The 11237-nt window shown below is 35.6% G+C and overlaps 1 protein-coding gene across 1 annotated transcript in view; it reads right to left on the bottom strand.

Moving 5' to 3' along the window:
• Positions 1 to 10797: 10797 nt before the first annotated feature.
• The window catches only part of LOC132062202 (GDSL esterase/lipase At1g28650-like), a 1228-nt gene continuing 788 nt past the window's right edge, over positions 10798 to 11237 (bottom strand). The window contains exon 2 of the mRNA XM_059454822.1: positions 10798 to 10856. Within this exon, the coding sequence (XP_059310805.1) occupies positions 10798 to 10856 (59 nt within the window). The remainder of the gene's footprint in view (positions 10857 to 11237) is intronic.

Below are 11237 nucleotides of genomic sequence, written 5' to 3'. Positions count from 1 at the left end.
AATTCTTTTAGACCAGCTAAATAATGGCCCAAATGAAACATTTCATCAGCAGCCCATTTATTTAATTCCCCATTCCCTATTTCAGCAACGGACCCATTACTTTCGTTACCCCGGCAACGATCCGGCCCATGATTCCAGCGACCCAGCCCACTTCCTCTTCCCTTAGTCTTTAGGTTTCCTCACTTTTCATTCTCAGCCGCCCCTTTCCCTGCTCCCTCTCCTGTCGTCTTTCTCCTCTCCTCTCTCATCTCCATCACCTCTCTCCCCTATTAAGCAAAATCCAAAACTCCTTTCGCCGTTCCGGATCTTGCCCCGTTTTCGTGTAAACGTCTCCTTCTCTTCTCTTGACAACATGGTCAACGAAAAGGGCCAAAAAATACCTCACGAAATTTACGAAAAAGGAGATCAAACTTTAAAGATTCGGTTCGAAATTCAAACGGATATATCATTTGAAATCCCGCCCAAAAACATGGTAGAAACCACAGCCTCGCTCATAAATACTCGCGAGAACACCGTGAAAAACGGTTCGGTCGATCACCTAAAAATCCCGCTTGAATACTTATACTTTCAATCACTTCATCCGGATACCCATCTTAATATCGAACAGTTCTACTCTACTGCTACTTTAAGGTCGAGTCTAAATTCGTGACGTCGACGTCCCCGGCTTCCTTGCGCCCAAAAAGTAAGCTTTCGTATTTATTTCGGTTCACCTTTGATTTCGGCATAATTTCTATTTTTAATTTGTTTTGTTTCATATTTTAATTTTGTAACTTAGTTTTGTCTATCTTTGGTTTTGCTGGTTTAACGGTAATTGTTGTTGTAGATTGAAGTTTGGGATTCGATAGTATAGAACGATGTGGAAATTTAGTGTTTCCTATGTGTTTGTCTGGCTGTGAATCTACAGATTTGTCAATGTGTGTTGAAACCCCCTTAAATGCTCAAATGTCGATCGGTATAGTGAGTCGCTCAGTTTTCGATAATGTGTTGTGCTGAGGCCCGTATATGCTAGCATGTTTCCATCCTTCAAATGTCATAAGAAAGTAATCTGACTCAGTTTGTGCCCGCGAAAGAGAATAACGAAGTTGGGTTTAGTTGCCTATGCTGTTGTTTGGATCCCCGCACCTACTGTTTAGCCCTTTATCTTGGTCATAGGGTTTCTTATCTTTGATTTCTTGTCTATGGTAAAACATCATCAGTATTAATATAGGTTATATGGTTTCAGCTAGGCTTTTCTTGATGTCCTCGTGTTAGTAGTTTCAGCAAATTTTAATGTGAAGTTTGTTTCCTGTCCTATCTTAGCACTAATAAGTTTGCGATCATTGAATATGAATTTGTGTCAAGGATCTACTGTTCTGTTCATGTGGGATAAATGGGTAATGGCTGTTTGTGCTATGGTCCTCCTTATCCCCTTTCGCTTAAGTTGTTCGTGTTATACGGACTTGATATATAAAAATGGGTACGAACTTCGATATTCCGGTTTACTTGATCATCTATAAGACCACGCTAGTATATAAGTGTTGAACATATGTATGGTGTCTTTCTGTTTTAGAGTGGGATTTTCCACAGGTAAATCGATCCGTTCTTCCTACCTTATAGCCTAAACGTATTCTCAGATGTCCTCAATGATGAATTGTGTTTACGCCTTCCTTGTTCCCTAGTTATGGTTTGATTCAAAATCTTATTCTCTTTGTTCTGTTGAGAAGCTAACGTGATGCAATAGCTTGCTTAAAGATTGTTTAAGTTAGCTTGTAGAATCGATGTAGGAACTATACTGCAATTTTGTACTTGATCGCTACGGCTTTACCTTTAAACTTAAGACCATATTGATTCTCAAATTCCGGTCAATTTACGTATTACAATTGTTACTCGTGCCTTGCCACTGCTAACAGCCCAAATTAATTAATTAATTCCCTTTGTTTTAGTAAAAACTATTTAGTTTGTTTGAATTTGCATCATGTTTGTGTTTAGCTTTATTTTATGGGTTATATACTAATCCAAGCTTCTTTTCTTTTCTTTTGCATGACCACCGCACACGAGTCCGAGGGACTCGCTCTTTTTCCGTATTTGGTGTTGGGCTAAAGCCAGCACGCAATCTTCTCGTGCCCGGCTACGTCATGAGTAGAAAAATAGAAATACGGGTCTAAGCCCAATAAACGTGAGCAATGACAGTCCTCGATGGGTCGAACCCATTTCAATTATTTTACTCTCTATCTTTTTATTTATTTTGCGCATTTAATTTGTAATTACATGACTAACGCTTTATTTGTTTTATTTGCTTAGATTAGGCGAGTCTTAGCGGAATTAGTGGGTTTGATTCTAGCAAACATGGGTAGGAAGAAACAATAGTTAATTCCTTAATTTCGTCTTCTTCTTCTATATTAATTTATTTATAATGTCTATAATATTTATCTATATTAAAGCCATTGATTTTCAAGGATGAAGCCATAAGCACGTATTTTGAATTAAGGTCATGTTTTCATTCTTACTATATTAACAATTTCAAAACATCACTAACACGCAAATATAAATTCAAGTATATTTTATGAATACGTTTTCCAATCATGCACGTTTTAGTCTAAATAACGCTAAATAAGAGTGATAAAAAATAGAAAGAAATTCATGGCCTTTTTATCATATTTAAGAATATAAGTCTAAGCATTTCTACTTCATCATATTCATATAATATCATTTTTTTTATGTAAAGATCACATTTGTCAAATCGCCTTTTAAAGGCTATTATTCATGGGCAAATTATCCTATTTTCTACAAATCTCATTTTTTAACATTACTATATTTTTCATTTAAGGCCTTAGCAATATCTTTAAATCTCATTTAATATTTAGAATCTTCTTTTACGCAAATTATTATGTTGTCTAACAGGCGTTATTTTAAGCAACATTATTATACCTTCATTTTACAAGTATTATCTTAAATAGCATATTTTCTTTTAAACTCTAGTAATATTTACGAAACTATTTCCTTTTCTATAATATTACCCTTACACTTAGCCTAATTAAATTTGAGTCCGGTCGGATTAACCATTATTAATGGAACTTAGAGGATGCCTAACACCTTCCCTCTAGTGTTAGTTGAACCCTTACCTAGATCTTTTGGTTTCGTAGATTTTAAAAACAAATTAACTTTAGATAATTACTTTAATTACTTTAGGTGCCCTAATTCACCATAATAATTAGGTGGCGACTCTTAACTTTAATTAACCTCAGAATTACCCAAACGTTGTAAACTATTTTGACTTAGGTTAAAATAGGGTATGACAAAGATAATAAAGTTGCTGAAAAGAAGTCGCGTGGAAATTCAACGATTATGGGAGCGAACATCGTTGAAGAAGCTGCTCCAAAGAATAAGAAAAGGAAGAAACCTCCTGGAAAGAGTAAGGAGCAGAACAAGAAAAAAATTCAAGGGCAACTGCTATAATTGTGGGAAAGGCGGCCACAAAGCCCCAGTTGTCGTCTCTAGAAAAAGGACAAGGGAAAGGACAAGCCAATATGGTGGAGAAGAATGATGACATGGATGATCTGTGTGCAACGCTATCGGAGTGCAATTTGGTTGGAAACCCAAAGGAATGGTGGCTTGATTCTGGTGCCACTCGACATGTTTGCGCTATAAAAGAAGCGTTTGCAACCTATGCTCCCTCATTTGGACCGAAGAGGAGCTGTTTATGGGAAATACGCCAACGACGAGGTTGAAGGATATGGGAAGATACTTACGAAGATGACTTCGGCAAAGGTCTTTGACTCTCGACAACGTTCGCACTTTCCAACAATTAGGAAGAATTTAGTTTTAGTAGGACTACTCGTCAAAACGGGTTTAAGTGCGTCTTTGGTTAGTGAAAAATTGTAATAAGTAAGAATGATATGTTCATAGGAAAGGGCTACCTCACGGGGCCTTTTCAAACTCAATGTAATGGTTGTTGACGGTATTAATAAGAATTGACTTCGTCTTACTTATTGGAGTCAAATGATTTATGGCATGTTCGTTTAGGACATGTCAACTACAAAACCTTGCGAAAATTGATTAATTTAGAAGTATTGCCTAAATTCGAGTCTAATAAATCAAAATGTGAAATCTGTGTTGAATCTAAGTTTGTTAAACATCCATATAAGTCTATTGATAGGAGTTCAAATCCTTTAGACTTAATCCACACAGATATATGTGATATGAAGTCAACACCATCACGCGGTGGGAAAAAGTATTTTATAACTTTTATTAACGACTGCACTCGATATTGTTATGTGTATTTGCTTAATAGTAAGGATGAAGCAATTGATGCATTTAAGCAATACAAGAACGAAGTGGAAAATCAATTGAATAAAAAGATAAAAATGATTAGAAGTGATAGGGGTGGAGAATACAAATTTCCTTTTGCGGAGATATGTTTAGAATATGGAATTATTCATCAAACTACGCCCCTACACACCACGATCAAATGGAATTGCGGAAAGGAAAAACCGAACATTAAAGGAAATGATGAATGCTTTATTAATAAGTTCCGGTTTACCGCAGAACTTGTGGTTGGAAGCTATTCTTACAGCTAATCGAATACTCAACAGGGTGCCCCACAGCAAAATACAATCTATTCCATATGAACTATGGAAAGGAAGAAAACCCAACTTGAAATATTTCAAAGTGTGGGGGTGTTTAGCAAAGGTCCAAGTTCCTTTGCCCAAAAGGTAAAAATCGGACCAAAAAGCTGTGGATTGTATTTTTATTGGCTATGCTACAAACAACAAAGCTTGTCGGTTTTGGTTCACAAATCGGACAATCCCGAAATTCATGTTAATACGGTAATTGAATCGGACAATGCTGAATTCTTTGAAAATATTTATCCGTATAAAGCGAATGTGAGTCGTCAAGTGAAAGATCTAAACGGTCGCGGGAAGAACAAAGGAAAGTAAACCAAGTGAAGAGGATCCAAGGCGTAGCAAACGTCAAAGGACATCTACTTCCTTTGGACGGATTTTGTGACACTCTTGCTTGAAAATGAGCCTCAAACATTTAAAGCGACAATGTCTTCTTGATTGACATTTTGGAAAGAGCGGTCAATAGTGAGATTGAATCAATTTTGAACAACCATACATGGGAATTGGTTGATCTTCCTCCTGGAAATAAACCTTTAGGATCAAAATGGATTTTTAAAAGAGGAAAATGAAAGCGATAGCACTATTGACAAATATAAGGCAAGACTTGTGGTCAAAGGTTATAGACAAAAAGAAGGCCTTGATTACTTTGACACATATTCGCCGGTAACAAGGATAACATCTATTCGGGTGTTAGTGGCCTTTGGCAAGCCGTATAGTCTTGAAATCCATCAAATGGATGTCAAGACAACTTTCTTAAATGGAGAATTGGAGGAAGAAATTTACATGGAACAACCTTGAGGTTTTGTGGTTCCTGGTAAGGAAAGGAAAGTGTGCAAACTTGTTAAGTCACTTTATGGACTTAAACAAGCACCCAAACAATGGCATGCTAAATTTGACCAAACAATGTTGGCAAATGGATTTAAGATTAATGAGTGTGACAAATGTGTTTACATTAAAAATACTCCAAATCATGAAGTCATTGTTTGTTTATATGTTGATGACATGTTGATAATGAGTAGAGATATTGCCGATGTAAATGCTACGAAGCGTATGCTCGCTAGCAAATTTGACATGAAAGACTTAGGGGTTGCTGATTTGATCTTAGGAATTAGGATCCATAAAACTCCACAAGGTCTAGCGTTATCACAGTCACATTATATTGAAAAGGTACTTGACAAGTTCAAGTATTTAAATTTCAATGTTGCAAAGACTCCAATTGATGTAAGTTTTGCGCTTCAAAAGAATGAAGGTGAAAGTGACTCACAATTGGACTATGCACGAGTTTTGGGAAGTTTGATGTATATTATGAATTGTACACGACCAGATATAGCATGTGCTATTATCAAGGTGAAGTCGATTCACGAGTAATCAATCAAACTCATTGGATGGCAATGAAACGAGTCTTGGGGTATTTGAAACACACCCGAAAACTATTCTTTGCATTATAATAAATATCCCGCGATGGTAATTGAGGGATATAGTGATGCGGCTTGGATCACCGGATCATACGAAGTTAAATCCACGAGTGGATATGTTTTCACCGTTGGTGGAGGGCAGTGTCTTGGAAATCATCAAACGGACATGCATCGCCGCTTACAATGGAATCGAATTTATAGCTTTAAACAAGGCCGGTGAAGAAGCTAAATGGCTCCGAAATTTCTTGGAAGATATTAGTTTGGCCTGAACCTTTGGCACCTATATGTATACATTGTGATAGCCAAGCGGCAATAGGTAGGGCGAGGAGCGTTATGTATAACGGAAAATCGCGTCACATTCGACGGCGACATAATACCGTTAAGCCGACTACTCTCTCAGTGGTGTTATCACTTTATTGACTACGTAAAGTCAAGAGATAACGTATCGGATCCGCTAACAAAAGGCCTATCTAGAGAGGTTGTTGAAAGATCATCGAGGGGAATGGGGTTAAGGCCTAGGACAAGTCATCATGGCGGTAACTCTACCTAGTAGACTGGAGATCCCAAGAACTAGGTTGAAGAGATCAAACAAAGTTATGAATGACGGTTCAACATTGTCAAATAACTCACCCATTCTAGTGATGATGACAATGTTCGAAACAAGGATAAAACCTTAAGGCTTTTTAATGAGTTAATAAAGCATTAAAGTTTTTTAATGATTATCTAAGTCTGGCAGAATATGACCAGATAGTGTGTCTATAGGACTACACGTTTAGAAATCACCTATGTGAGTGTGAAGTACAAGCCGCTTCAGGGGAATGATGGTAAAGGCCCGTTCTCTATGCATTCACGAAACCGAGGCGGTGTTCATGGCCGAAACGAACACGGCTAGTGAGAACCATAGATGGTTGAGGGTTAATTGTGTGACTTATGTTGTCTAGTTATACAACAAAGTTCGACGGTTCAAAGATATCACATCTACCGATTGATGGAGTATATCCGATATAAGTTCACTACGGAAAGTTCAAAGGGAAACCTACTTATCCAGATGCAATTAATCTTCGCTTGTATATCACACACTTGTCCGTGCATTCCTTCATCGTATAGCCATTCCCCATTCATGTGGGGGATTGTTGGGTTTTAATTGTGAGTTGAATGGGAAATGGAGGGAAAGAAGTGGAGGAAAAATGAGTTGTTCCTCTTGCTTTATGAAATAAGCATTTGTCCGCCATAGGTGGTGGAAAGAAAAGTTTTCTTACTTAAAAGTAGCTCAACTCCTTCGTGTTGCTAAAGGGTCAAGAAAAGGGTCTCCCCTCGCGCCTGTAAATGCCGTAAACAATTTCGACTTCGGATTTGGATTTGGTCAAATGATTGATTGATAATCTTTTTGGACCAAATTTCATTTAATTTTAATTGTTTAATTAAATAATAATTAATTAATTAATTAAAGATCGACCCGACCATTACCCGACCCGTTTTCTTTCTTTCCCGGATTAATTTAAAACATTTCCCTCCGTTTTTTTCCAACGGATTTTTCACGAAAGGTTGCAAACCTTTTCTTTTTGGACCAAATTTCATTTAATTTTAATTATTTAATTAAATAATTATTAATTAATTAATTAAAGATCCGACCCGCGACCCGACCCGTTTTCTTTCTTTCCGGATTAATTTAAAACATTTCCCTCGTTTTTTTTCAACGGAATTTTTTTTCAAAGGTTGCAAACTTTTTTTAAGATTCAAACCTTTTCCCAAACAGTTATATATTTTGTTGATCCTCGAAATTTTTCCTTACGAGTTTCAATTTTCTTCTATCTTTCTACTCTCTTAAAAGTTTGCTTCGTGGTGATATCTTTGCCATTAAGTGGTTCGCACGACATCGGAGTTTTGGTACCAACACACCTGGTGAGTGAAATCCTTCTATCGGGGAGGAAATATTCGCATTCAACTCTAGTACTGAGGGGAATAATTTTAAGGACACACTGCATCAATTAGTTAGGTATTTGGATTTCGGTTCTTAAAAATTATTTTTCGTATACTCTTACGATTATTTTTCAGTTGCTTTTACATTGGTTTATACTTTTTTGATTTTGTAAAGTTCTTGATTTAAAATATTGCTAAGTTCTTGTTTAGTCAATACGATTGCTAACATATTTCTTCATATTTTGAACACTAGGTGAAAATTAAGCTCATATGGAATGAAGCATTATATTATTCTTCCTTTTCCCTTTAATTCGTCTTGTTAATGATCATCAGTATCGATCTAAAAAGGTTCTAAAGGTCAAATTAAATATCTAAAAGAAATCCTCAAACCACTTGCTACCTCTGAAAGACATAGTATATCCAGAACGAATGCCTCTTCACCAAAAAGTAACTTAACAATGCCAACATGTACATTGTTATTCTAAAAACTCAGACTAGGTGAAAACTAATCACTATGCTTGTCAACTAGCTAGCCCAATCAGTGAGAATCTTCCTAATAATTAATCTAATGATACTGCATTAATGTCCTAAAACACATAACAAACTGTTTCATTATTTAACGTAGACCAACCTTGATGTGTGTACGGCTAATTCTTTTTATTCATCAACAAGCTCTTTTATTTCCTTGTAATGCGACTTTGGTTTATTATATGTCGTTATTTTATTGCCAACATGATAGATGGATAAGGTTGTCAATAATAATAGTCAAGGGTCGCATTCACCCACAAGTTAAACCATTGATCACATCTCATCTCTCGTCAATCTCTCTTCCAAACTTGTCCTTGACAGTTGATATATAGTACAGTACAATAATTACACTTTTGATCCCTTGATTATTGATAATTATGATTTTGATCTTTATAATATTACTTTGATATAAGCACATCCAATCTTAACTAAAATGTGCACATTTGGTCCCTTGATAGAAGATATGGGATATTTATATTATATTTACAATTATATTACCTTCAAATATGAAGTAACAATACAAATTTAGTATAACAAATAAGCAATTCAATACTTTAGCGCTTAATAATTCATTATATTTGTGAAGATGCACAAGCGCTCGTGGATGAATCAAAAGTACAAAACAACCTGATACAAAACTACCGAGCCAGGGTAAAATTACGATAAGTAGTTACATAATTCTGAGTATAATCAGACAATAAAAAATTAGAGCTGGTGGGTGGGGGATTGGGGGGGGGGGGGATAGGGCTGTGTGTACGCGACTTTAATGAGCGCAAAACACAATATAATTTAAGTGCTTCGCTAGTCAAAGATAGTATAGTATTTAGATCGTGTCCACAGGGATTGGTACAAACAATTACTCAAATAAAATCTTGGTTAGTATTATTTAGGTGATCAAAACTTGAGTTTGTTGTGGTTATAAACCACGATTATCGACTACAACGTAATTAAAGACAATTGACAATGAAAGCAAAAGTTACTATTAATATGAAAAGTAAGGTAGTAGACACGACAGATGTAAGATTTTAGCAGTAAGCATCGATTTGTTTTATCATTCTCCTCTAAATTTTATTGAGTCTCTCGAACTCAATAAGTAATTAGTTTACTCTATAATCTAATAAACATCTTTCGATTATTTATACAGATTTCACAAATTAAACTAATGCAAGCCCTGAGAATCTTCAAAAACTATGAATAGAAATAGATCTTGAGACGACTTCTCACAAGTATCCTTGACTTATAACCCAAGATAAATTATTCAAGAGTCTCTTAGGATTACTGATACAATCATTCAATCATGAGCTAATCGTATTTATATTAAGATAATTCATAGAACACTTTCTTCCGATTAAAGCATCCAAAAATATCTCAATAATCAAATAAAACTACTATCCAAGAGTTCAAAATTTGATGAAAAGCACAGTGAACATATGCGCAGAAACATTAAGGGTTTGGTCCAAGGAAAGCGTCCTCTTGAATATTTTCCCTCTTGGTTCAACCAATAATTCAGAAGCTCTTTAGATTACTTAGAAGAATCATCTATCAAAACCAAACAAAATAATGCAAATGTATTCACCAAACTATTCCTATTCGATTAAATAAACTAGTAAATAACTCACGCAATTCACTTAAACCACAACGAATTCAAGCGATAAAACAAAAATCAAATCTAAAAGCGTCAATCAATATATCATGTTTGTTGAACCTATAAGAACTACTCCGTAATAGAATAAAAGAACATAGAAGAAATAGAAGTAGAAAACATTATAACTAATGATTGATTCATTCTTCCGTATTGAATCAAATCGTGATGGAAAGTAATGAATTAAATGATCAATCCTTTTCTCGCTCCTCGATGCTCCGCTAGGTCAAAAGTCCTCTAAAAAACGTGTTTCTGATATTTTTATATAACCCGAACCAAAATACCCTTAAAAATTCCGGACCGAATTTTCCGGCATCAAAACTCCTACCGCAACGCGGCCCGCTACCCACTGCGCGTCGCGGCAGGGATATTTTCCAGAGATCTTTTTCTTCTCTCGTCAATGGGCTCTCACAATTCAGGTCACTTCCTTTCTTTAGTTAACGTGAAGATGGGCTACCAAAATGTTAGTATTGCAATCATTATGTAATGATTACAAGTAATCATTGTATGATGATTACAATATTTGATTTCTAATTTTATTTGTAACGTCAATTTGGCTGCAACCTTTGTCAGTGTGGAATCCTTACTTCATCCAATTTAATTTGATACCAAATTTCATCTTCAATGCACCGCTTTAGTCTCGAATCCCAAACTAGATCCCTGTTGAATTTTTCGGACTTTTACTCAGACTTCAAAGTTTCAAAATATTTATTTTAGCTCCAAAAATGCTCCTTATCTCGGAATCAAATCCTACATAATAAAACACACGTAATAAGTATAAAATACTAACATTATAGCTCAAATACGATTAAAGTGTAGTCCATAACAGGCAAAATATAGCTAGAAACCCTGTTTATAGCCTACCATCAGACTTTCATCACTAAGAGAAAGATGTGCTAATCAGTTTAACAAAAAATTGTAGGACCATAATAAAAAAATTTAATCTTCCAGGGACTAAAAGTGAAAGTTTCCCTATGTATTATTTGAGAGAGAACTTGAAACAAAATCGATGGTTGTTCCATGTCATTATTGCTGTAAGTGTAGTGTTTATTTTATATTCCCCTGTCTCTTGGGGGTTTCCAAAACTCAAAGTTATCTAAAGATTTCTTTGTTCCTCAAAGTCATGGTTGT

Source organism: Lycium ferocissimum, chromosome 7 (assembly GCF_029784015.1).
Source record: "Lycium ferocissimum isolate CSIRO_LF1 chromosome 7, AGI_CSIRO_Lferr_CH_V1, whole genome shotgun sequence".
NCBI classification, from domain to species: Eukaryota; Viridiplantae; Streptophyta; class Magnoliopsida; order Solanales; family Solanaceae; genus Lycium; species Lycium ferocissimum.
This window is presented reverse-complemented; position numbering and strand designations above follow the sequence as displayed.